This window comes from Symphodus melops, assembly GCF_947650265.1.
Source record: "Symphodus melops genome assembly, chromosome: 5".
Lineage (NCBI taxonomy): Eukaryota > Metazoa > Chordata > Actinopteri > Labriformes > Labridae > Symphodus > Symphodus melops.
This window is the reverse complement of record NC_136695.1, coordinates 25,858,769-25,886,743: the sequence shown is the minus strand read 5'-3', so window position 1 is coordinate 25,886,743 and position 27,975 is coordinate 25,858,769. Positions and strand designations below refer to the sequence as shown.

General features: G+C 43.1%; 1 protein-coding gene across 2 annotated transcripts in view; it reads right to left on the bottom strand.

The window, feature by feature from the left end:
* Positions 1-256: 256 nt before the first annotated feature.
* ago3a (argonaute RISC catalytic component 3a) overlaps positions 257-27,975 on the bottom strand; it is a 31,829-nt gene continuing 4,110 nt past the window's right edge. Inside the window, exons 2-19 of one of the 2 annotated variants that reach the window (XM_079344841.1) lie at positions 21,099-21,270; positions 20,763-20,883; positions 19,987-20,195; positions 19,108-19,244; positions 16,790-16,924; positions 16,524-16,611; positions 15,138-15,285; positions 14,870-14,989; positions 13,086-13,229; positions 12,295-12,428; positions 11,519-11,703; positions 10,856-11,015; positions 10,043-10,133; positions 9,725-9,919; positions 9,291-9,425; positions 8,587-8,688; positions 7,880-8,079; positions 257-7,703 (exon numbers count right to left, since the gene is read on the bottom strand). In XM_079344841.1, the coding sequence (XP_079200967.1) occupies positions 7,595-7,703; positions 7,880-8,079; positions 8,587-8,688; positions 9,291-9,425; positions 9,725-9,919; positions 10,043-10,133; positions 10,856-11,015; positions 11,519-11,703; positions 12,295-12,428; positions 13,086-13,229; positions 14,870-14,989; positions 15,138-15,285; positions 16,524-16,611; positions 16,790-16,924; positions 19,108-19,244; positions 19,987-20,195; positions 20,763-20,883; positions 21,099-21,270 (2,585 nt within the window). In that variant the 3' untranslated portion in view covers positions 257-7,594. The remainder of the gene's footprint in view (positions 7,704-7,879; positions 8,080-8,586; positions 8,689-9,290; positions 9,426-9,724; positions 9,920-10,042; positions 10,134-10,855; positions 11,016-11,518; positions 11,704-12,294; positions 12,429-13,085; positions 13,230-14,869; positions 14,990-15,137; positions 15,286-16,523; positions 16,612-16,789; positions 16,925-19,107; positions 19,245-19,986; positions 20,196-20,762; positions 20,884-21,098; positions 21,271-27,975) is intronic. The other variant, XM_079344842.1, reaches the window with a different exon arrangement.

Genomic DNA, 27,975 nt, shown 5'->3' with positions numbered 1-27,975 from the left:
ACAGGTGTTTGCATGTGAAACCTCTTGTCAGACTGAAGTTGTGTGAAGCCTTGACATGAAGTGAGTGAAATCAAACTACAAAAATAATGTAAATTAAGTTAATGTTTACGATCAGGTAAACGTTTTCCCCCCCAATGTGTCGGACCTCATTGAGGTAATAATTCAATGCAGCTACTTTGATTCTTTGTACATAGTCTATGCTTTATTCATACAAAACTACATGAATTTATATTTCTTACACTCAAAGACAACCAGGGTAAAGCAAAGCATTTTATTGCAAGTATTAGTCAAAGATACACTCCAAACTGAAGCAAAGCAACACTAAAAGGCCAACAAACCTATGAGAGAGAGTTACATAAGAAAGACATTCAAATGTAGAGGAATAGAGCTGTTGGTACAACAGAGAGAGACTGAGACATGGACCGTCTGGTGTGGAGAAGGGTCACTGTTCAACGTGTACATAGTACACCTGTTTGCTGGTTCCTTGCTCGGAGGTATCAGAGCCCGAGATCTTTACTTTGAAATAAAACTGAAACAAGAGTGACATGCTACATGGAAATAAAAAAAAAAGACAATCAGTACACAAATGTATCGTGTCAAATCCTTGGCCACTGTCGAACATCCATTTTCAAAACCATCCCGGGAATAACAAGGCGTCCGGAGCCTAATCTCTTGTGCAATATTTGGTTCAGAGTCATTATTGGAACGATAATGGGATGAGAACAGGTTAAAGAAGCCATGGGAGTAAACATTACAGTAACCATGGATTGACAAGGACAGAGGGACGTTTTTATTTCAACTTTGGAACAGGAGGGACAACACTCAAAAGCTCCATGTCTCTGGTCCTCTGATTTGGTGAGGGACAACCAATGAAAACAGTTCAAAAAGGGAAAAAAAAAAAATCATGACAATGTCACTCATCCTTGGTTCATTATACAGGCACAGGTTTCTGTAATCCAGCAGCCGGGTCAAACTATATCTGAAAATACTGCTCTTTGGATTTACCATCAGTGGGAACATATGGAGCCCACAAAGAGACGTGGAGAGAACTTCTTGCAATTGTCTCTTTGCATCATTCAACTTTCTTGGGTTTTATCTTCATTTTTACCATCCATGTCCCTTCAGGGGCTCCAGAGAAATACAACAATAACCAGCAATTGATTTTGAAGTCATCAACAGCTTTGACTTCTTCCTCATTTTTGTGTTTGCTGATTTAAGAAAAAAAAAAAAAAAAAAAGAGCCAAGAAATGTTTTCAAATGCTGTTTGACCCTGACCTTGTTCCTGTTCTGGCATTGGTACAAACAGGACCGAGCGATTCTTTAAAAAGCCTGCACATGTTGGTACATTAAAATCCTGTAGCAAAGCTAGTGGTTTACATGACAAAATAAAAAATAAAAAAAGAGATGAGGATACCAGTATGTTCGTTAGCTTGTTTTCATGGTAGGCGACCAAACACGGGCATCGCAAAGTCACACAGAAATGTGACGAATGAGTAAGAACGCACTTAAGGTTGAGGCATGTCTTCTGTGTTTGTGGAATGAGACCTTTTGAACCGCTGTGAGGTGTTCTGGCACAAGAAAAACTAAACTTGACGACTTTAAAGCAAAGTGTGTATTCAGATTTACACCGAGATCCGAAGATATTTTGAATACTTGCTTTCCCACCTGCTCTTTACTGGCTCTGGGAAGTGACATGGCTATTGTACCAATTAGCAGCTAATAATGAGAAAAAACAAAGTCAGCTATCAGACTATTCAGTCAGTGTGGTTCAGAAATGGTTCCCTTCGTCAGAGACGAGCTGCAACATGTGGGGGTTAGCGTTTGGCCTTCTAAAGTTGGTTAAAGAAAAAAAAAAGGAAAAAAAAAGAAAAAAGTGGAGGGTTAAAAGAATATTGAGAAAAGAAAGAGGAAGATTTGATCTGCAAACATCAACCAAAAACATGATACAGGGCTCTGAATCACCAGGTCAAAGCTTCCTCGTCCTTTTCGTCCACCTCGCTTCTCCCCTCCATATTGTTGTGCTTGCGTGTCTAAGAGAATAAGGCGTCAACGTGGAGGGGGAGGGGCTAAAGGCCTCGTTTCACTCCCGGCTCCGCCCCCACCATGCTGCAATACGAATGCGGAGACTCCAGCCGCTTGAACGCACTCTCAATAAATACACCATAAAATATTCCGCACATAATATATTTCATATATAAATTTGAAAGAAACGACACATTTAAATAGGACAACAAAACAAAAAAAGTCGGCTCAAGAACAATTCGTCAAAGTCGGATAAGTGTTAAGACAAAAACTTAATATTTTTTACAGTTATACTTATTCAACTCTAAAATAGTTACTGTATAAGAATATCGCAATCAGGCATTACTCAAGCATTATATGTCATAATAAAAGCAGTTTGCAGGGTTTTTTGTTTTCTTTCATGTAGTATAACAGATGCAGCATACCTAGGTAAGTGAGGTGCAGTGTTTGTAGAGATCTCTTGTAATAGAAAGATTTCACTCCCCCCTTCCCCCACCCCTGGACTGTAAAGGTACCCACAGAACTACAGACCCCCCCCCCCCTTCAAACGTTTCAGTCGACAACCTCCCGGCTCAGGACTGCAGGGCGCTGAGATGAGAAAGGGGCTGCTGCAAGGGCCGGGCATCATGGGAACACATTCAATACTGACTCTGGTTTTGTTTCATTTCATCGAGACCATTAAATATCATCCAATACTTTAGTATCCCTCAGATAGCAGTACGATTCAAGAATATTTGGATAAACCGATAGCTTTGATTAGCATTACTCTCTGCTAGCGCTGTACTGTAAGCGCTACTTGCTATTGCCATAATTTAAATGACTTAGAACGACTTTGGTTTTGGGAGAAGAGGATACCGATACAGCATTTTATATGAAATTAGATATATTCATTGGAATCATTATCAAAACAATTCATCATTACCATAAATCAAACTTTTAAAGCAATTTTATGCTTTTCTTATTCTTAAAATGCCCCTTAAAGATGAACAAATCTTGATATTTCAGTGCCAGAAAATACTTCTCTAAAAAACTTTTTTTTTTTTTTTTTTTTTTTTTTTTTTAATCGGGATGTACAGATGTTGCGTTTTGACACCCAGCCCTAGCTGTAGCAACATGTCCAGCAGAGTTTCCTGGAGGGAATCCTCCAACCGAAGGCAACCAAGTCACAAGAGCAAGAGGCACACTATGAACAACGGGCCGCTTCGGTTTGGTAACACACGAGACCGTATCATCCTCGTTGTCATCGAGCGTGGCGTCCTCTCGTCCTCCTGGTTTAAGACGAGGAGAACAGGAGTGGGAGGGAAACCTCTCGGGCGTGTCTGAGTGGGAGTGGCAGTCTGTAAAGTGCTGTGCTATGTTTGACATTCTTGGGCAGGGCCGTGTCACGCTAGTGTCGCCTCATACAAACCCCTCAAACCCCCCCCCCCCCCCCCGACTCTATCTCACCTACATGTCACTGTACCATCGACACCTTTGGTCCAAGACACTGAATGCACTATGAAGCGAAAGCTCAATCACAACCGTACACTTGGCTTTTCATAAACCTAATTTCTAAAAACATCTAACACAAGTTTGCACTGCCATCTCTCACCAACAGATAAAGAGTGCGGGTGGACGCATCCATCCCAGCACTGCAAAATGTTCTTGAAAAGCACATTTTGTTTGTTTCATTTCTATCTTTCAGTTTACAGCACCATCAAGAGGAAAGGCACTTTCTGTGGACTTTTTCTCACTCCATTGCTACCTTCCACTGCAACTCAAATCAGAGATTTATTGATCCATTTCTCAAAATGAAATACACCTTAACTCCTTTCAAAATCGGGACACTGACCTTTCACAAGGTAATTTGGTGATTTTTCTGCACCAGCCTCTGTCACTTTGTGGATCAAATGTTTTGTTTTTCCAGCTTCTGTAAAAAAAACAAAAAAAAAACTTGTCTTTACCGTTAGTGATCCTAATCGAGAGCCAAAGGTTACGGCTAGCCGCAAGCTGTGTGTGTCCTTTCATTTCAGTCAACTCAAACAAGTCGTTTTAATCGAATTGGAAAAACAAACAAATCTATTCCCTGACTCTGTAACAAAAAGAGAAAAACTAGACACATACATTATGTCTTCCCTTCAACGCTCACTGCCGCGGACCCTGACTGGTCGCTCTCGTGTTAGGTCACTTCACTACAAGCTAATATTTTGCAAAGCAGAGCTCATGACATTTCAGCTGTACGCGAGGCAAACACATCTGCTATGTAAACATGTGTTCAACTGCCCTCGAGAGTGTGGTTCACACACACAGACTGAAGATCCATCACAGACAGCAGCGATAGTGAGTGATTAATGGATTCAAATTCTTACAGTCACGCATCAACACTTTCAACACAACCTGCCACAAAATAGTCATCATCAGTCAGCTTCTATTCCTTCTGAAAATCACACATCCTTGAATGAACTGACTCGACTTTATCTCACTGACCAGACCCAACTGTTGTCCTTCAGCTTTAAAAAAATCGGTCTTTGCCTCCCTGGGGTGTGTGTTTGTGTGTTTGTGTGTGTGTGTGTGTGTGTGTGTGTGGGGGGGGGGTTGGATTGTACGGCCTTGGAAAGTACTCCTCTGGCACATTGGGAGTAAATGTTTGAGAGCAAAAGAGCGACAATAAGATTACAGGCTTTGTCACACTGCAGATTTCCCGGGGAGGCCGAGTCTTTGTGTTTGCGAGGACATGAAGTGACTCGGAGTCTGACGGAGCAACAGAGGTTACAATCCCGAAGTAAATCCCCCCCGCCGAGGATTTAACACAAAGGGGAACAGAAATGGAGAACTACTGTCCCTTGTTAGGACGTTGTTTGATCAGACGTGTCCTCGAGGTGGGGCAGGCATCAGCACCGTTTGAAGAAAACATTCAAGAGCAGAAGCTCAATACATTAACCGCTCGTCTTCTCCTCTCAACACTTAAGATGTTATTTCTAAATACAAAAGCCTCCGGGAGTCAATTTGACATATTTCCGCTCTTCTCCTCAACAAACCTCAAACAGTTTGAACATCTACCAAATAAAAAAAAGAGAGAAGTAAGCACTCAACATCTCACAGTTTTTTGTCCAAACATTAAAACCCGAGGCGGCTCGAGTCCACACCCCGATCAATAACAGTTTGACAGTCCAAACACAACAAGCCCACCACTGTTCACACGAACACCACAGTGACACAGGAACAAGTCAACAGTCTATTGCAATAATACAACTTTGTTATTACACTTTTTTTTTAAACCGTTACTCATCAGTATTTATGTATTTCTAAGGTTAATATTTATTTAGACTACTTTTTTTTTTATTATTCTGTTAGCAAAAATAATTGGTGTGCACTACATAATTTAAAATGTACAAATATACTTTCATCTGGCTTTTTTTTTTTAAAAAGGCTTTCAGACACGAGTGAAATCTAAACCCTCCCCCCTGCATCTTTTCCTGCCTTTATTTAAGTAAGAGGGTTTTTTTTCTACCTTTTTCCCACCTGTTCATCTCAAGTCAAGCATAAAGGTTCAACTTCAGACCGAGTAGCACCACGCCTGTGTTCACGCCCTGAACACAGCTTCGTTTTTTTAGTGCAGATAACTTTGAAAAACCAACCTCGACACAAGCTTCAGCAGCACAGAGGACACAAGTGGCGAACAAAATCCAGATACACGTTTTTCACATCGCCACAGTTTCCGCCACTTGCTGAATCCCTCAGCTTGAATCTGGAGCCAACTGTCGGACGGTTTCATGGGCAGGAAGTAAACCTTGTCCACGACAAATGAATTCTACAGAAAGAAACTGATTATTGAAAGACTCATAATGATGACAAGGCTGACTCCATTACCCATGAACCCCCCTTCCCCTCTGCCATTTTAAAGAACAAACTCACTGTAGCAGCTGGATCCATGTCTGGTAAAGATTAGGCTAAGAGACAACTCGGCAAAGCCCCTAACACAGCTAACACGGCTGTATAGGCAAACACAACGTACACAGTGATTGTAGGATGATTAAATGAGATGTTTAGAAAAGTCAGTGGACAGTTGTTGAGAGGAATAAGAGGCATCGGGTGAACTTTCTAGCTATAAACCATCGTATGCTGTCCACTTATTGGAATATGCTTCTTGGTTATTTAACCCCGCTGACATAGGCTCCAACAGTGAGTTACTTTTAACCACTGAACACTTCACCTCCACCAGGCACTTGAATACTATCTCTTTATGGCCATTGTTTTCTCTCCTCTCTGCTGCAGGTGCATGAGAAGCTTCATTACAAACTCAGAGGTGCATAACATCCTTTCAATTCAAGTAAAAAACATGAAAACTGCAGGGTTGTTAGATTTTTTTTTTTTTTTTTTTGCTCAACGGCAAGGACAATCTGGTAAAACAGAGGAGCAATTCACTGAAAGCGCCCAAACTGTTCTTTCAAAGTCCCCTACAATCCTCCTCCCTTTGTTTCGCCTGATTATTGCACAAGAGGAAACCGTCGACGTGATCTCGATTTACTCACCATCTCAAACACAAGAGAGGGAAATGTGATACAAAGCACCGAGGGGGGATGAAAGCATGCAGGCTAATAAGATGAGAATAAAAAATAAGCTTGCATGGTTTAAATGATTACTTTTAAAAAAAAAAAGAAGACAAAATGTTTCACATAATGTAGAAGAAAAATAAACTGAATTAAATAACAGTGTGATACTTTAAATGAAATACATACTGTAGAGTAATCAGCCGCTATGGACCGACTCTGTTTCAATGAGACGTGTAACTTTTTGTTGTGACTTTAAGCGGGCATGTATACCTCGTCGCCAACAGGTGGCAGTGTGCTCAAAGTAAAATCTTGATTTCACACTATAATGTGACAGGACAGAGAAAATAAGATGGAAAGGGGACAATAAAAGTGGAAAATTGGAGGACTCACATCTGATAGAATAATAAAAAAAAACAATATACAACAGAAATCTAAACATCTTGAGACATGGACCCTTCCTTTCGCTCTCTTCTCGTTTCTAACACCGGGGAGATTCAACAAACGACAGTTTAACTGGCAGAATGTAAAAGTGCTGCTGCTCTGACTGATTTGAGGTACTGTAGATGGCGGAGGAGCACGTTCATAGACTAGAGAAGCTCAAAGAAAAGGGAACATTAAATGAAAAAAAAACAACAACAAAAAAACAGAGCAACCCGCAGGCCCTAAGTAAAGGAGGCAAACCGGGGAGAAACAGAGGGAAGGGGTAACAAAAAGGGGGCCTGATGAGGGAGGAAACAAACTGGTTGGCTGGTTAAATATTGCATAATAGTGCTGAGTTTCTGTCTTGTTTGTATTTAAAGCAGCTTTTGCATCCTCAGTCCAGTGTGGGGGTGCCTCCTCCCCTCGCTCCTCCCTGCTCTCCTCTGCACAGTGTCAGGTCCGGATTGACTAGGCGTGTGTGTGTGGCTGTGTGTGTGTGTGTGTGTGTAGGGGACTTGCACGTATGAGGACTCTTTGACTGGCAAGCCAGGCGTACACAGTTGTCTTTTTTCATTCTTGTGTGTGAAATGTGGCAATGGTTTGGGGAGGGTTGGTGGAACTCAGGCGAAGTACATGGTCCTCAGGGTGTCGTGGTGAATCTGAACAGCTTTGGCCAGCGCCTGGGGGTCCCGACCGTTACTCTGACCAGAAACATGGCTGCCCTCAGCGCTGCGGAAAGACGACAGGAGACAGGAGGAGGATGGATCAGGAACAACAACGACATACAGTATATGCAGGAAAACAACAAGTGACACCGGACAGCCGCGATCAAACACGTCAGAGTTCGTGACCTTTACAGCCAGAGTGAAAAAAGAAAAAGAAAGAAAAAGCCTTCCTCTCCTCACCTGTCGTGTTCTTTGTCCACCAGATGGTAGCGGGCGCGGAAGGCCACCAGGTGGGCGTAGTAGGCAGGTGCGGGGATGGATACTGAGCGGGTACAGCGCACATAGGTGTGGCACAACTGGTAGGTGAGCAGCTGGAACTCGTCAGCGGTAAAACAATTGTCGTCCCACAGAACGTGGTAGTGGGAGGGCCGACTGGTGCCCTGGAGGAGGACATCAAATTCCACTTTGTTTAATTATTAGTGTCACATTAAAGTTTTCCTTCGAGGATGTTTCATGTAGACTTTAGTTGTGTACATAGTTAGAGTCTAAAAGGGAAAGAACTGAATCAACCAAGTATTTCATAGTTTGAGAGGAAAGAACCTCGCTGTCTTAGTTTAAATCCTTTCAAGAGTCAGGAGGACATTTAAAAAGATGGAGTGAATTCAACAGAAACTCTGTCCTCCAGCTAACCCTTATTTTGTTTCCTTATTCTATAACGTTCAGCAAGAATTGTAAACTTTGTAAAGCCTTTTCTATCATTGAGTTCTGTTTTCATTCCACATTAGAAAGAGAAAAAAAAAGTTACTCTTGGTTCTAACTTGATTGAGTTGGATTTAGATCAATAAAACAGGAAGTCTGGGGCAAGTGTGCGATTCTTGAGAGATCTAACAATGCGTCTCTCTGCAGAGGCTCACAGAGAGGCAGAGAACACGAGGGCTTGTTCTGACCTGTATTCCAGCGTGACTGCAGAGGTAAAAGTCAAACTCGTAGGGATGCGTGATGTCCGTATCCACGGTAGTACCAGCAGGAATGTTTCCACTGCGTCCAACCTGACAAAAGCAGAGTTAAGGTCAGTCAGTGCCAGGTAAAAGCTTTCTACTTTCTCAACAATGTGTCACCGTAAAAGCCAAAACAACCATAACAGGAAATGGAAAATGGTGGGGGGAAAAAGAGAGCAGAAAAACATGCTCTGAAAGCACTAAGTGAGCAAGAAAAATTCAAATAATGTGAGCAAGATCTAGCTGGTGGACTGACCCAGGCCAAGCTTTACCAAGTGCTTCCCAATCAACCAATTAAAGACCTAATGCTCCAGAGAGCCTAATGCTCGGTATGGAAGTGCTTGCACTGAAAATAAGGTTGTTAGTGGCTGAGTCTTACTCCCTTGGCCTTGAGTGCCACTCCACAGCTCTCGGCCTGCACTGGACCCTAATGCTTTAATCGAACGTAATTATATGGGGTTAGGAGGGCGAGCGGACCAATTGACAAAAGGTAATTAAGGAGAGCCATTTAGTACTTAACATGAGGGCTTGGATCATAAAACAGAATATGGAACAACAGACAACAGACTGTACTGACTTTAATGGGAAACATCGCCCTGCCATTATCAGAATCAGAGCGCGCATGCGTGTGCGCGTCAGTCACGTGAACTCACTCTCTCATTGCGGTCGGCACAGAAGAGGCGTGTGTGGTGGCGTTTTTGCACAACAATATATGTGATGCCTGGCTGGTACTCCTTCTCCAGGCTTATACAGGCCTCACGGATGGCCAGCAGCTCATAATACAGCACCTGAGGAGAAAAAGACACGAGCAGCTTGAAATGTTGATAAAGGTGTCCTTGAAAAGTAACGCAAACAGTCCTGCCATTACCGATTGATTGTGTGTTTTCAACATACTACCTTATTATTCTCAGTGAAATGTACTGAAACAAAATGTGTGGAAAATGGTTTATGCAGACATCTCAAAAGACCTAAATGTACTGTTCATTTGTAAAAGATCTAAATCATAGAAAAAAGTTATACTTTTCAGCCAAACTTAACTGGACTTCTGCTGCAGATCGATTCTTTGTGATTGTGAGTGAGGACTGACCTGTCTGAACTGGCCTTCTGAAACTCCATCCCTGTAGAAAATGATCCTGGTGGGCTTGTAGCGGGTTGACTTGTAGAACTGGATGAGGAGCTCCCGCACCATGGAGGCCAGGTCCTGGATGACCTCCTGCCTCGGCCTCTGGACCCGCACAGTGGCACAGTACCTGCTGGGGTGGGCGTCCATACTGCCTACCACCTGGAGAAGAGAGGTTGGAGTTGGGATGAGGACGGTGAAATGTTCAGTAACAACAAGAGTGAACGTCAGATACAGCTGCTGTAAGTCAATGAGGTGAGGAGGAAATAAGAAAAAGATACTCACTGCTGCAATCGAAGGCTTCTTCCCGTCACCAGCAGGCGGATGTGTGACGTCTGCACCCAAGAAGATAACTGGCTGTTGAAACACTGACGGCCTGTTGGTGAGAGAAACAATTCTTAAGATTACACTCTGTTACATATGTCACATATATAAAGAAAGTTTTGCTGCACAGATTTGTTACTAGTTACGTGTATGTTGTTTTGAAGGTCCCATATTCTGCTTTTTTTCTGGTTTTAGATGCTCTTTAGGTGTGTTTCCAGGTGTCTGGTGATTATTTAGGCACAGCTATGTGCAAAAATTCAAAGTCCGCGGAAACACAGCTTCTCCTACCTCCTCCTGTTAGCTGTAGCAATAGCCGCATGTAACGCTTGGTCCCTCGCCCCCCCCCTCGTTGAAAATTTGTGTTGTGACATCACAAGACAAAGATGTCACGGATCCAAGCCCATTGGCTCGTTGTAGCAAGCACAAGCTCCCCTGCTACTGACTGTAGCATTCCCAATATTGGAAAATGGGCGGGACATCCAAGAACAAAGCTGGACTGACCAATTACGATAGAGCAAATTGACCAACCAATCAGATCAGACTTGGCACACTGCATGGAGCAGTACTGCCTGCATGAAAACAGAAACTTTTTCCGAATATCAGCGACTGTGAGCATAATTTAAAAACACAAATTAGATACATGAACCCCAAAAAAGGGCAAAACATTGTTAAAAATAAAAACTTATGTTCGACAAAAAAAATGTGCGTACATCTACATCAGTTTCACTAAAATACTATTCCTCTAAATGTGACGTGAAAGAGAGCATAGCTAACCGCTGATGAGGCACCAGGATGTTGTTGATGCCTCCCAGCTTCACGTTGATCTTGAGGCAGAGGTTGGAGAGGGTCTGAGGGGACGTCTTCACCACGTTCTTCACCTGCACACACTGCGTGGCCATGCCCAGGAGGGTGTCGCCCACACGCTTCACCTCAGCTGTGAGTGGTGACAAAAGACAGCGGGCGTCAAAAAACGCCAACATAGGGCAGAATTTCAAAGACTTGACGTCCAAACATAGCTGTTACTGTAAAGATGCCAGTTAGTCAGAGTTATAAATCATATTGGATCACTTTGGGCCCTTGATTAGTGAGCTAGTTTATAATTAAATGCCAGAGAAACAAATATACAGGAGAGCAGTCATACATGGGAACAAGTCAGGATTAAAGAATACAAACAGGGATCAGAACAGTCTGAGAAAATACACCAAGAGGAAAAACAGAAGGAGACAGGGAGAGGAAATGTTGAAACCGAGTGTGCAGTGCATTCTCCCTCTTCTCCTCAACATGGTCCTTTTATTGACACACATTTGTGAAACCAAGGAGGAGAGGCTATTGCATCAGCTCTCCCTCCCAGAATAGCATTACTGCTTCCACACTGTCTAAACCACAAGTATACTTATAGACTCTAATACAAAATTCATTTTCGAGCAGTTTTCTGACCATAGACGGGAGTCTTTCCCGGCAGGATGACGATGATGAGCTGCAGCCCGGCGTAGGTGTTCTTCAGGTGTCTGAACATGGGCTCCACGCTGTCCGCTCCCTGGGCGTATTTACAGAAACATGGCTGGCCCTGGATGGGCATCCCAGCATCCTTTGAGATCTTGCGCAGCTGGTCTGTGAAACCCCTGCACAAGCAGAGGGAAAGAAAGAAGAGACATTTATAGTGAAGTCAACCCTCATCAATACTGCAGCCTGCTGCCTGTTCAGCTCGGAGACAAAGACGTCTGGGACACCTCAAAATGTTTATCGTTTTAGCTTTTTTTATCAAATCTTATTGACGTGTAATGTTCGTTTTTCCATTTCAGAAAAAATAAAAAAATAAAAATAATGAAAGCAGCACGAGGCAGGTTAGGTTGCAGGTTTTACGGCATATTTAACACTTTGCATGAATGAGAGAGAAAGTTTTTACTTGTTTCCAAATGATAAAGGCCTTTCTGTGAGGTTCACTTTGCCTCAGTTATTCTTTTTTTTTTCTTCTTGAAATTGTCAAGCTAATAGAAATGTAATGACCATTTGCAAAATTTATACATAAGAGATATTAACTATCTATGTTGTAATCACTTAAATGATCGTTTATGGAAAATATAAAGAAAGGCAAAAAGTGATTTGAAGAATAATCTAATCAAAGATGAACTCATGAGAATCGTCAGTGCAGGCAGAGCGGCTCCAGACACTTTTAAAAGGAAACAGAGATTGATAACATCAAGTAATCCTACTTCAGTATTTCTTCCCGACACTGCCGCTGTGTGGCGAAGCAGGCGATGGCCCACATCTTGATCTCCACCCCGGTGTGGAACTGCTTCCCCCTCATGTCCCACACTCCGTGGCTGGGCGTGGCCACGGTGCGGTTCTGAAACAACATTGCAGTCTCACCGCATGTACTCGTGATTATGTGGGCAAACAGTCGATCACATACTATTCACACACACACACACTTAAAGAAAGACCCACTCGCACACACGCTTACTTTCTGAGAACCCACAGAATCCACGTACCCTTCATCCAAACCAAAATATATTAACACTCAATTATACACAGATCAACACAATGTGGGACTAAACAGAAGCATGCATGCAGGCTTTAAGATGTGAAACACTTAGAACTAGTTTAAAGTTAGTGGTTTCCTCTTCAGACTCTATGTAGCTATAATCACAAGGACTGACAGTCATCTCCGAGAAGATGTACAAATGTTAATCAGCAAAGTGGTTCGGTCTCAGTGAGAAGCTTCAAATCAGCACCTATTTTCTCTTTAAACTTTTTATTGTTTGTTGTTGTGTTTTGAATTTTTCCTTCAAAATCTGTGAAAGGAGAATTATCATATTTAATCACTGAGGCCGAACCACAAAAAAAAAAAAAAGCCAACACAGTCGACACTATGAAGACACCATGAAGAGCAAACAGAAGCTGGAGTTAGTTCCCCTCAGAGACGGTGTGGAGTAAAGGGCTGAGGAAGGGGACAGCGTGTCAGACAAACAGAGAGAATGGGCGTGATTTAAAGGAAGGGTACCATAAAGTGCTCTGTGCTCACCCTGCCGCCGTATTGCAGCATGGGGGCGGGTAGCACTCGCCCCGTCACGTGGGCCATCTCGTCGCGCACCTTGAACTGGAATTCCTGCACGAATGGGTCGGCCTCGTAGTTGGCACTGCGCACCTGCAGGGGGAACAGATGCAGAGGCTGGTCAGGCTGTGGCATGACATGACAGCATAGTTACAAATCAACTGCAGCACAAAAGAAATAAAGCAGACATTTCCTCAAACATCTGACCACTCAGTGTCTTGTTTGGAATAATTCACCATTTTTGGAACACTTAAGGTGACAGCCAGCACTTCTTTTCCCCTCCACGTACTTCACACATTTAGCTTATCAAACAGTCTCTGCTTCGTTTATTGTTGAGGGACAAGTGTGGAGCCAGTACAACCGACTTGGAAACACAGTGAGAAAAGGAGCCAGGCTACTTTGATCCTATGTTAGAAGTCTTGATGGAAAGCTAACCAGCTGCTGGCTGTAACCTTTTGTGAAACTGCAAGATATTAAAGTTCAACAGCAGCTTTTTTTCTGTGAAATAATCAGATAAAACCTCTCATTATTTCCTTGAGAAATACTTGTGTATACAATTACTTCTCCAATGGTTTATATATACAGTATATAAGGTGATCGCTATCGGGCCTGCCTCTGTACAAAGTGCTTCATTTTGGCGTTCTGTCATACACTGCTTATCTGCTTGTTTTGTACCGTTTCATCCCTCTACCTCGTGTCTTCCACCCACACTCGGCCTGTCGGTGTGAAAACGCCACCACAGTCTTGTCTACAATCACTTCCTGAAAGCCAGTCCACTTATTTTGTTGCTGAGTGAAGAGATAAGAAGACAAGGTTTAATAAGGGAACAACAGGTAGCAAAATGTGCATTGCTAATCTGATGGTAGCCAGAGGTCTTTTCAGTCTGTCCAATAATAAGGCAGAATGTGTAGCTGCCTAGTACATACACATACATTAACACTATAACCACTCTGGCATTTTGTTGACCCTTGGTCCGGCTCCTTTTTAATTGCCAGATGTGATGGATGAGCTCAAAGACATGCCTCCTTTAACTACATAAGACAGGAGTCTCGGAGAGAGGATTACAAAACAAGCAATCTGATAACAGGATGAGCAGCATGGCAACCGGCCATTAACGAGCAACACGACCATTTCATAACACTGTTGTGTGTCCACCTGTAGGATATCAAACTGAGGCGCTTACACTTACAAACAGCCGAGTCTGAACTACTCGACAAACAACAGTCTATAAATTCAGTGTGATGTGCCACTGTGTGTGCTGTGCTGGTTATGTGGGGAAGGAAGCGCATTGATGTGGTGGTAGATGTTGTTACGGCTGTGCTGTGTGTCAAACTAGTGTTTCAGTGAAAGTCTGTATCATGCACAGAGACGATTTAGTCCTCTTTTTCAGGCGGGATCATGTCTTTGTCTGCGTCAATACTACGAATCAAAGCAGACGTCCAAACTGAAGTTTAGACTTCAGTAAAAACTAGACCTACAGACTCAAATAATGGTGCATTCTTAGGCGCTGGTACAACACAGTATTTCTTCTTACTAGACACATTTTAGGGTAAAAAAAAAAAAGGCAAACAAGTATAAAATTGTCCGAGTTTTAGGCCACTTGATTTAAGGTGTTTTGATGAAGAAGTGGTACTCTGGTAAATGATGCTCCTGGGCTTTGTGTCAGTGTTCAGTCAGGGTGTTTATGGAGAAATCAGAGGAGATTTTGGTTCAGCTGGTGTCCCTAAACTCACCAGCCTGCTGATCTCCTCCTGCCTGTCGGGTGCGGAGCGAGCTGTGGCTTTGATCATAGTGGAGGTCTGATTATCTGTCAGCTTCTTGATGCACCTTTGACCGGCTACAATGTTACAAACCTGCAGGGAAACAGACATGTCTGTTATTTTCAGCCGGGGAGAAACATTTCTTGGCTTACTTGAGCCTTTTCTGCACATGCCCAGTCGACCATACACATCAGAGTTTTCATCATACTTGCAGTGAGGTAAGTAACTTCTAGTGTCTCACCTCCAGAGGCAGATAGGTGTGCTTTTGCTCCTGGCCCACCTGCAGACAGGGCAAATGAGGGTACTTAAGCTGCAGGTTGTACTTCTCCCTGAAGTAGTGGGCTACAGTACGCTCTACAGTCTGACCATTTTCCAACTGTAAGGGGAACCTGCAAGAAAGACGAGAATTTCACTGAGGGAAACTGAATGACATTGATTTATTTTGTAGCATCCTTAACCCATCTGTAAGTAATTAACAGGTATATTAAACCACATTTTAACCAATTAATTAAGGCGATAAGCATGTCAGTTATACCGAATATTTTTTGGTTTAATTGTCTGTAAGTAATTAATTAACTATCTACTTTTATAGAGCTCGTTATGAATGTACTTTAAGTGATTATTGTTGGAGGAAATACAAACAGAGAGAAACACTAAACTGTGATGTTACGAGAGGCACAGCCACGTTTTTGTCAGCTGCACCGTTTATAACAATAACAGCTGGGCAGAAATAGACCGGCCGAGAATAATGTTGCAAGGAAGAGAAACAGCCCTTCTGTTGCTAAGCAGGTTAGAATCTGTACTGAACTACTGGTTTACACGATGTAAATAAATAGTTACGGACTCATTATCCCAAACACTTTGTATTTGAGCTTCGTTTTGGGGTTTTTATCTGCTCGTAGTCATGAGCATAGCTTATAGCTTTCTATAAAGTCTCTTTTCCCTTTGGCATGTTGTAGTTTTTTTGTCTTGTGTGAAGTTCTTTGAAATGCCATGTTGCTAAAAATGTCCCCTGTAAATAAACTTACTTGCTTCATAACTGTGAATTAAAAGCTTAAAGGAATAACGTGCAGCTTTTTGATCCAGTAGATGTCGTCCAGCATCAGACCAAAACAACTCGAGCTGCATCGTTGTGTTAGCAGGCTAATGTTAGCGCCCTTCAGTTTGCTCGTAGCTTTTCACACTGCATGTACATTTACACGAAAAGACCGTGATTTAAAAACGCTTATGTGACATTCAAGCAAGCACTACTGTGAAGTACAATCATCATATAACTATCACTTAATTTAACTGTCATTTTATAACAGCGTGACACAGTACCAAAAGAGAAAGATGATTCTTCCTGATGACCATGTGCTGATGTAACAACATGTAAATGATAACACACACACACACACACAGCTAATGTACTCCTACTGACAGAAACTCTGGATCAGCAGCTGCAAACAGCGGCTAACAGATGACTAACGTTGTCCACATGGCTGTCAGATGAGTCAACTAGAACCCGTTTTGTTTGGTGGTAAATGAATGAATGTGTGCTCTGCAGTCTGCGTTGCCCGCCCCCATCCCATCCGCACACTCCGCCCAGAGTCTCCCGTTCCCCCGCCCGCCTCAGAGGCTGACTCACGTTTGATGGCTAGCAGGCCGGCGGGTCACGTTGCAGACACGGTACTTCCTCCGCATGGTTCCACAGTGGGTCACCTCCACCTTCAAACCTGGTGAATAACACAGAGTGGAGGAGAATTAAGAGTGTGTCTCTGAATGAATGTCTGCGACAGGTGCTCTGCCCGCTCCTGCTCAAACTCCCACACACGCACTTAATGCACCTTTCTTCATCTCATTTAAGTCTCCTCATCACATGCAGCCAGGCACACTTAGCATCCCCGCCATTACCTTTGATTTCTTTGGTGAATTTGACCCGGTGCGAGTCTGTGAGAGGCCGAGGCTGCTCGTCTATGTTGTGGATGTCCAGCACTTCACACATGAACTGGATGACTGGCTGGGCCTTGTAGAAGGCGGTGGCAGACACTGCAAAGGAAAATAAGGACATTTTAGACGAGTATTTTAAAATCTAAATGTATTCACAGATTGATTCTCTGTTGTATTATTACTGAACATCACTGTTTGCAGCTACCTTACAGTTGAAAATAGGACATGTACATGCTAAGTCTCTGCATGAAAAAAACAAAACATTGACTTATATGAATACACACATATATATAAAAATCTGATATTGCTGTTTTATGAGCACTTTGAAAGAGGAAATAATACAACAGCTCCACAACTTATGCAACACCTTTGACCCATCTAAAACTCCTTCAGGTGACCAAAAGGTTTTGCATAATACCTCCATGTGAAGTGAAAACACAAAGCATGAATACCAAATGAGCCGCAACACAGGAAAGGAATGTGTGTCCCTGAAAGTGCAGTACATCTATGACGAAGCCTTTGTAAAGAGCTTATGACTAAATATTCTCTAAACGTAACGCTGCATTACATTGAAACGTTCAGCCCACACTGCTGGATGGAAGAGGAGCACACACTGAACACAGGATGTTGAATTCAAGCAGCACAGATTTCCTTTTGTTCTCATGTGATCCTTTTTTCTCTAAACCAACGGAAAGTCTGAGGCAGGGAGATTAAAAGCTGATCAGTGACACAGCACAGCGAGACAACATCAGACTGAAATTAGATCTATGGAAGACGAAACCCCCCCCCCCCCCCCCCCAAAAAAAAAAAAACCAGGAACACAAAGCAAAGATGAAAGCAATCCAAACATGGACATGAAGAGATGGAGAGAGTGTCGCTGAGGAAGTTGTTGATGGATGATCCGCCTCAGCTGATGTGATGTAAGCAACCTTTCTCTGTCGCCGTGTTTGATGAGAGCACAACGAGAACATGTCCACGAGTGATGCCGACACGACGCACACAAAACGCTGGTTTTTAGTTGAATATACGAAAGCCTTCAACAACAGTTAAGAACTGACATCACTCCTTGTTGTCCTTCCCCACACAGTGAGACAGAACCTCTGTGTATTTGGAGGCGTTTGAGTCATTCATGCCAAGTTCAAACTAAATGCTTTCACGTCTCTGATAGCCGTTAAATACCTGTAATTATTATAACTGCACTGACACTCTGATGTGCACGCATTTCAAAGGGATTCATTGTTTTGTTGCCACACATAAGAGTAAGAAATCAAATGTGGGTTTGTTGCTTGAGAGAGCACATGAAAGACTTGAGCGGACTTGTTGATTTCCATGAATGACAGAGCGGGAAAACGAGACAAAAGAGAATAATCAATGGTCGGGGAGCGGGAGGTTTCAAATCCAGACGGTGATTTCAAGCACTCGCAGCAAAACAAAAGCTGTCTCAAGAAAATACTCCACACAGCTCCCCTCCTGACCCCAAAACCACCCACCAGTCTCACTCGTAAAGACACACACACACACACTCTAACTGGCTGCTCTCGGTCTCCACAGCAACCCTCCCATCCAGCCGAAAAGCCACCTTCCTCCACGTCTCGAGCAGATTCCTGCGTAGTGCATATGGCCCATTCTCCTCCGGCCTCTCTGCTGCTTCTTTTCCATAAATATGAACAGACTTCAATTGTAGCTCAATTATCTTCAGAGTTTTTTTTTCTGTTTCTGATAACAAATGACACCTTCCATATCCTTTGTTTCCTAAAAAAACTGGTTCAAAGTCAGGAGAATCGGCTTCATTCTGACACGTGGGTCGACACTACATAGTGTGTGGGGGCACTGCCGTCACCATGAAAAGCATCAAACGTGCTGCTTCGGATGGAAAAGACATGTTGTCTTGCTCACACAGAGGCACAGCGTCAGTCCCCGTATGAAGAGAAAGATATGAGAGGATCTTGAGGACCACGTCGTCAATTTATATTTACCTTCAATTCAGACATTAGATTTACTCACAAATACAAACCACTCAAAAGAAATAGATCATTAGAAATACTCTGCATCATATGGAGGCTCTAAGTCATGTGTTTTAGTATTAAAATCTCTTCTGCCTGGCTGTGAAAGAGGAAAAAACAACAATAGAGAAAACTACAAATGTGTGTGCATTTTTTTTTTCTTTCTCCGTTTTAAAGGAAAAGAAAACACTTCTGTTACTTAGGACCGCCTGTGAGGTCATATTGTAGTCCTGAGGTACCCTCAGAAGCATTACATGGAAGCTGGAATTTGGCTCTCACCGTCAATATTTAGCATCATCTTCCACATGGCAGGGCGCACAGATTGATGAAAGCCGAACCAAACCTCCCGCCCGCCTCCCAGAGGATGATCGTAGCCCTCCGGAGCCGAGAAGAAGGAGCGACCGACTGGAGTGTACCTGGAAAGAGAAGAGGAGCAATTCTAAGAAAGCATGAGCAAACGGGTTGAACGTATTAAAAGTAACGTGGGGGGGAAATGACTGAAGGTATTGAAGGAAAAAAAAAAAAGAAAATATAAAAAGGAAAAAAGGAAATGGCACAGTAGTAATGGACTGGAACTGTAAGATTAGTTAACACCCTCAATTTCAAATGTAGGTCATTGTGTGTTTGTTAAACTACGTGGTGAAAAGAGAGGGAGAGGACACTGCCTGCACACATCCACCTCTCACCACACGACCCAGGAGTCACATCCATATCTGCACATTTCTTTGAGGATTCTGTGCCTGACAATGTGTCGGGATGCCACCGCGGTAACGTCGCATGGTGGTCGCAAACACGGCTAAATGAAAGTTGTTGACACAACCGCTTCTTTGAAATATGTTTTATTAAAGGAACCTGGGAGATTGTGTTCGATTTGGCTCGAGCCAGACTCAGGACTTTGATATCAAATGGAGGAAGATGATATGAGGTCCGTATTCGCTGGCTTTGATTTCCGCTGGGATCAGACGGCTGATATTGGTGCCAATATGACAAAACTAATATATAGTATTTACTGTGCGTATCAGAGCGACCATGTTTTCTCTGTCTTTGGCGTTCTGTTTGCTGACTGTAAAAGGGATTTGAGCTGTAATATCCTCTGACCACTGGTAAATCATTTCAAAAACCATTGCTACAGGTTGAATTCAAGCGTCGGTGGCTTACTTCATGGAGGGTAAGTGTCGCAGCACCACATCCACGGCGTGCACCGGGTTGGTGCTGATGGGTTTGTCCAGCTCCAGAGGCTCAGGCATGCTGCGGCCGGTCAGCACCTCGTGGAGCATGTGCCAGCTGACCAGAGACACAAACTTGATAGAAACTTTGAAGGGCCGATCTTTCCCTCCCTCCCCCGGCAGCGTGACGTCCAGGTCCACCTGAGGAAGGGACGAAAATGTGTTGAGGGTTTTAAGTTGACTTACATTGCTCAGTATTCCAACATGAATGGGCTTTGTGTGAAACACTGCAGGCATAAAGAACACATTCTGTGCTGAGTTGTTGAGACAGTGTGTCTCTCTCTATTGGTGCTTTCACACATGCACAAAACTCCTGAAAACTTCAACTGCATGTGTGGAACAAGCAGCAAAATTTTGCACTCCCACATTACCCAAAATGTTCCCTCCAGCCCCCTAGTATATTTCCCATGAGACATTGGGTTGAGCTGACGCGAGAATGACGCAGGAGATTTTCAGAAAAATTGAGGGCAGGTGATGAAGTTTATATCGTTTTTCTGTTTGCCAGTATACACCTCTCCGCTCTTCTGTTGCCACCGTAAAACTACACGTAGCACTGACAAACTTGGAGGTCATAAAATGTCATCATAGTGTTGGGCTGTGTTGCTTCATTCACCACTTCTGTGTCGTTTATTTATTATATGTTTGTTATATGGCAGTGTGCAGCCCCAGTGTGTAGATTATGACACGTCTGTCTTTTTGCAAGCTCACCCCTGCAGGTGCCACAGGCAGCGGGTTGGCTGTGTACAGGCTCCTCTTTCCATCGTAGACTGGCCTGCGATCCCCAAAGATGGTCACCTTAAAGTGCTGCACCATCGAGTCAACCACCTCCCTGCACAACACACACAAACAAACACACAAACACACACACACCTGAGTTGCAGATATACAGCACTTAGAGAATAATGTCTTCCTAACCAGACAAATCAACCACCACAACAAATCAAAAGTGAGCCTGCCTCTGAATTCGAGGTCTTTGTTTTGATTGCTCTGCTGGACAGTCGTTCATCTATCCTTGACAGATATCATCCTGAGAGAAAAACCCACCTGTTGACTCGTCGCGGACACTTGTCAGGCTTGATGTCCACCTCATAGAGGTAGACGTCCATCTTGGGGATCTCCACCTGGAAGCAGTTGGCCAGCAGCTTGATTGGCTTCCCCATGGTGCCATAGCCGGGCCGCCGTGGCATGGAGAACAGGGACTGAGCCCCAACGGCGGCTGGAAGGAGAAGGAGGAGGGAGCGGTGGTGATTATACGAGTCAGTCATGTTTTATCAAACCACATATGTGAGGCTCAGCTGATCCATTAGCACACCGCTCGCCACAGATCGTATCATTGAGTTCTAATTATATCAAGAGCTCCTTTACACAACCATTTAAACTTCTCTCTTCCAACATACAGCATGCATGTATGTATTAGTTATCTGGAAGTGGAACACATCAACATAAAAAGGCGTTTTTTGTTACTTTACTCCAAAGACCTCAGTTTTTAAAATTGTTCGACTTGAACCTTTTTCACTTGAACCTACGTTGTCAGTGTTTGTTAGCACTGCTTAGTTCAATCCACTCACCCTATAACAAGCCCACAAAGTGCCTGTTAGTGTAAAGAAAAACCTTCGCAGTGAAATTCTGAATGTCTTGTCGAGATGTTGTGAAGAGGGAACTAAAACAAGGGATCATTTAAACGTCATGTGATGCAAACAGACCTACTAAAAAAAAACACCCCGTCATACGCGCACTGAATGAAATATTAACGACTGAGGACAGAGGAAGGTCGAGAGAGGACATGGACATGTCAGTGGAAGACACTTCAAAATAAAGAACATCAGCTCAGGGCGACAGATAATAACTGGCCGAGACTCTAGATGGAAAGACATGATTACATGTTCCACCAGCTAACTCAGTTAAAATACTGCCTTCAAAATAGGAGAACAATGACGACACTGCGACATCTTTAAATTCAGCTGATTTCCTTTATTTTACGTGTCACTGATTCACACTTCTTTTCTGAATTAACAGTCTCGTTTCTGGGTCTGCGATCTTGGAAAACAACTTCATATCAACCCCTGTAAGCCTATGGTGCATAAAAAACACATCCTCAGGACCACAAACACACCGAGGCGGGAGTCAACGGGGGGCACTTATTCTAAAGCAAACAACAGCAGGGAGTTTCAGGTCCAGCCAACATGATGTGCTGAGGTCAGGAAGTGCATTCATCAGAAACTGAAGCAGTTTGAGTGACACTGAAGCACATCTATGATGCAAGAAAAAAAGGCTGGCAGTGTGGAAAACACAGGCATCCTTCTCTCCAAGAAATACTGGAAACAGTCAGTGTCATGCTTTTAGAAGCATATTTGTCTTCAAGGGTTTTTATGAAAACAACTTCATATGTAGGTCGGGCTTTTAAAAAGGAGGATCTCATGAGGAAATGACTGAATGATAACTTCGCATGGTGGGAGCGCTATCGTTGATCTTTTTTCAGGAGAGGATTTCGACCCTTGAGTACGAGCTCGAGACAATGAGGTGAAAGAAACGACTGCTTCAAGCTTGTTCTCTGCACAGCATCAAAAATCAATGTTAGTATATTATATATATATATATATATATATATAATATTATATTCTATACATTGCTCACATGTATATAACTGAATATTATACTTACTGCACTATATTATATTGTACTTTATAACTGCCACTTTGACCTGCCATTTACTGCACATTATTTTTTCATTGTCCTGTTGAGTTCACAACATTATAGTCCTCTGTATATATCCCCTCCTACTACTTTGAAATTGTATTTATGCTACTATTTTTATTCTGTACTGCAACGCCCGAATTTCCCAATTGGGGATCAATAAAGTTATATCTTTTCTTATCTTGTGTTCCAAAACCTACTTACAGTGTTACACAGCTCTTACATGTATATCTCCACACACACACACACACACTCACTCTAATAAAGCCCCTGAGATGTCTTTGACGTGACTCACTTTGATCCATAAAATGCAGAGTTCTGTTCGTGTGTCACACTCGCAGTTGTGCTATTTTTGGCTCTGCTTTGACTTGCCTTGCACATCGCACTTCACAAAGCCAATGGCTCTCCCAACATAATGTTTTTTTGATTAAACTTGCGACGTCCATAACTTGAGACGAGGGCTCTTCATTTGTTTTTGTTCCCGCCGACGCCTCAGACACTTTGTCGTTTCAGTTTTATTCTGTCTCCACCGCGCTCTCAACTTCTGCTCATCGAAACAAACTGCCCAAAATGTGTCATTGATAAATGAAAGGCAGTATGATTCATCTCCGATTTGACTCATAGGCTCTCACATGTGTGGGTGATGTTGAGGCTGCGGGCCCAGTCGAGGGGAAAGTTCATAAAATCCTTCCGACAACAGAACAGAAACCTTCTGTGAGGTAACAGCAGACAACATGAGCAGCCTTGTTTGTTTACAGGCGGGCTCCGGTGCTGTGTGCTTTCTGCCCCGGCTTTCCTCCTCTCTTTCTGCCTTTTGGTGGGCTGTGTATCGGAGAGGCTAACAGGGCTAAAATAAAAAGAGGAGAAAGAAAAAAAAGAAAGAAAGAAAAAAAAAGAAAAAAAAAAAAAAAGAGCGGAAAGTCTGGAATTCCTGACACGGCTGTCCTTCTCACACAAAACTTTGTGCACACAAACTTTTGTTATGGTAATTCCTTTTGGGGCCCCCGGTGAAAGTCGTGAGATAAGCCTGATTTCACACACACACACACACACATACACACGAGGAGCTTAAAGAGAGAAGACAGATATCCTGGCAGTAAATCTTCATTAAAGCGACTTCAAAATAAGCTCTTCTTCCACATACTGAGATCCATCCTAATTCACCCAGAAATCAATCAAACTTCAAAAAAGGGCTTTCCGTTACTGGGAGCTCTTTTTTCCCCTCTCTTCCTGCCCTGTGATGGTTTGGCTGAAGTCAGCGAGGAAGAAGAGGAAAAGCAGGGAGCGGCTGGATTAAAGAGGGGGCAGGATCTGTGTTTTCATCTGCTACTCGGAGCTGGAATCTGTTCAGCATGAGTCACAGAGCTACGGCGGTCAGAGAAACTCATAGTGGAGCATCTTTGAGTCTACGCCGCTGAATTCAGTCGTAGTGATGACGGCGACTTGTGGGCAGAATTTAAAAAAAAAAAAAAAAAAGGGAACTTGAGGCAAAGTGAAAAAGTGCAGCACAGGTTTAACACAGACGAGCTCCTACAAACACAGAGTCATTTTAAACACACACAGAGAAGTGGAGTCACTGCATTAGTGTTACTACAGCACAGACTCACTGGTAAAGGTGGTTTCTCCTCAATCACAGAGATACGACTTTTGTCATTTTGCAAAAACACCTGTTCTCTCACAACAGAGCTATACACATCGCCAAACTGATACTGATTTACTCCCGTTTCCTCAAATAAATCTCCAAAGGCCAAACGTATAAAAGAAATGCTCAGAAGTGCCTGATCCCACGCACTGACCCTCCTGCTGCAGACAGTCAGGACATGCAACATACAACACTCCCACATCATGCAAACAAGAATCCAAACAAGTCAATTAGATCTAATCAAAAAGCTCAGCCTGATGTTTGGCCTGCCTGCTTCTGTGTACTTCAACCTTCAGTCTGCAATAAAGCCGGCTGATTCTATCGCTTACAGAAAGGCTTTAAAACATTTGTGACGATGGTTTATGAAGGTTCTTCCTGGTTACACAGATGCTGTTGAAATTTTTTATTTTTTTTTAAAAAGAAGAATGTTGATTATGCTTGGTGTTTAGACTTTATTTTTTTTTAAAAAGAAGAATGTTGATTATGCTTGGTGTTTAGACAGAATAGACCTTAAAAACATTTCCCACATGGTGCGAAACGTGCTGTGATGCTGGAAATCAACAGGCAGTCCTGTCACACACACACAGCTGTTTTGCAGCTTGGGAGCTGAAAAGCCAACCTGTTCCTGATCATTCGGAAACGCATCGGATTCCTCTCCCTCCTATCTGCCTTTTCTTGGAAACTGTGCAGCTCTGTTCCCTCCACAAACAGACAAAACAAACGTGCTCGGCCACAGGCAGATGAGTCCAGCTCGGAACGGACAGAAATATTCTGGGGGGGGGGGGGGTTTTAATTATTATTTCATGCAACAACAAACACAAAATAGATCAAATGAAAAATACAAACAAAAAACAGAGAGTTTGATGAGTTAATACAAAATAAGGATGTCTGAAAGAAATGCGCTGGAGAAGCCAAATTAAACCCAAAGGGGCTTGTGGAGTGACTCTCCAAACGGGTAACACAGAAACTAGTCCAAGCTAACCATGCTTCTTATTCTTTCTCTTCTATAGTGATAAGGATTCAAAAGACAACCCCGTAATTACTGAAATGTTCAAGACGTATAAGCAATGTTCTGGTTATATAATGACGAAGACCTTGAATGTCAAAAAGCCCATTCTCTGAGCTTGTTAGCTGCGTGGGAAGCTGTCCAACCTCTAACACACAACTCCGCTCGAGTTTACAGGAAAACACAAACGCTGCAAGACGAAGACTAAGACTAATAGAATACTAGTCAAGAAGAGGCCAGGGAGTCAATGACGAGGCTGTCGGTTTGTGACGTGTGACACTCGGCTTTGACAAATAATGAAAAGTCTTCACAGACACATCAAACACATATTTACTCTTTACACACACTGCGTGTGTGTGTGTGTGTATGTGTGTGTGTGTGTGTGTAGTCTAATTTCAGATAATTACAGGAAGGACATGTTTGAACAAACAGAAGAGAGTGGATGTAATCGTCGTCCTCCTCCACCCGTCTATCAGTATGATTCTCATTTTCTGACCTTGTACATTCAAACACAGAAGTAGAGCAAAGAAGGATCAACTGTTCTTAAACATGAATTAAATAAAGCTTATTATGGGTTTTTTTTTTGTTTGTTTTCAGAAATGCAACAACTTCCCTTCCTCCTGCTGTTGGAAACTGAAACTCAAGCATCATCAGGTTTGGCATCCTGCTGAACTCTCTGAAGGTTTGATGAATGTTGCTGCCTCGTCACTGTACAAATGTTGTTTAATGAAGATCATTTAAGATTCTGTCGACACTCAGCTTCTCTCTTTTCATTTATATTTGATTACATTTACTGTCACACGACTTAAACTGACAAAATGATTCTGCTCAAAACCGTGTCAGACCTGAAGCAGTGAGGGTTTTACATTCAGACAGGAGGGCTCACATTATTAGACTGTTAAGAGATTAAACTAAACAGAAATGTGCAGATTACTGTCAGCCACGTCCAATGAGAGCTGGGATCGCCTCGTGGACAAGTCGTACAGATGATGGACGAATCGGATGAATCTCTTTAACGTCATCATTGTTTCCTTTCTTCTGGCCAAATCTATAATCTTGAAGTAAGGCGTGATCAGCTGCTCCCACGAGCAGATTCCATGACTTCAGGGCTTTTGTCCTGATTTGGGGCCTGTACAAACTGGCAGAGAGAAAGCACCGTAGCAACAGAAGGTATGTCTGTTTGATTGCATCACTTTTGCTGTTATGACTGAGCTGGATGGCTCGCATGTACTGGTGATGTCGAGTGTGCGAGAGTGTGAAGCGGTGTTTGTTTTGGGAGTAGTGCGTACGAGACGACTGAAAAACATATCGATCTGACTTCAACCTCCATCTGTGGGATTTTCAAAAGAAACTTTATTGACAATTGTCAACGCCCCGTACTGTCCCAACCTGACGATCTGTCGTACAGTGTGAGCGGACATACTGCAACTAATGTTGTACAATCTTACAGTGAGCTCTGCTTGCAACTGTTTGACTATTGATCACAGGCTTTGGACTTCAATACCAAGATGGCAAAAAAAATAAAAAAAATAAAAAATGGTAATGCAACAACCTGTTAGCTGGCTATATGAAGAGCTGCTGGCAGGTTTAACTCTTTAGCAAATGTCAATCTTTACACAGAGATACGATACATAGGTACCACACATAAGAAGGTGAGAAGACGCTGAAGAAGCTTTTTTCAGTACTGCTGTTTTCATGGCTGCAAACAATTCTTGTGAGTTTGCTCATTTTGTCCATGCATGTCTAATATTGTGCGTTGCACTAATGTTTTGTATCCAAAAGAAAATGTGAGGCATCGAGCACAACCGGTTTCCTTCTATTAATGATCGTAAACAACACTGGGTGATCATATTTAGCAAGTGGTGCACCACTACATAGCAGTACAAAAAGTTCAATCTATATAGCATACAACACACCAGTATCTGTGCTGCCAAATATCCTGAAGGAATTTCTCAGCACACTTGAACTTGTTCCCCTCTGCTGCACACTTCCACTGCACACGGTGGGCAGGGAGCCAGAGTTACTGGATAGTGAGGAGCAGGCCTGACACGCAGCGCAGTCCCAGCTAACCTCCTCAGCCATACGTATGCTGCTAACGAGTGCCCACGCACACACAGGCCCACACACCAGCACACGCACACACCACAATACAGCTGTTGTGTTTCCAATCCGGAGCGCCCTGAGCTGTGGGAACAGGGCGAGTGCTCCACGCCGAGGCACAATGGCTTCAGTCACAGCAGGCAGAGCGTAGAAAAGACACACAGACATACAGAGAGAGGATGACGTGGAGTTGGCGGGTTTGGGATTGACACACATCTAGCACCCATGGGAGTCAAATCCAGTCTTACACAGATAGGCAGCTGCTGAGAGTCCGGTCAGTCACAACAACAACACGCAACAGAAGATACAAAAAAAAAAAAAAAAAGCGCAACACACACACACACACACACACACACACACACACACACACACACACACACACACACACACACACACACACACACACACACACACACACACACACACACACACACACACACACACACACACACACACACACACACACACACACACACACA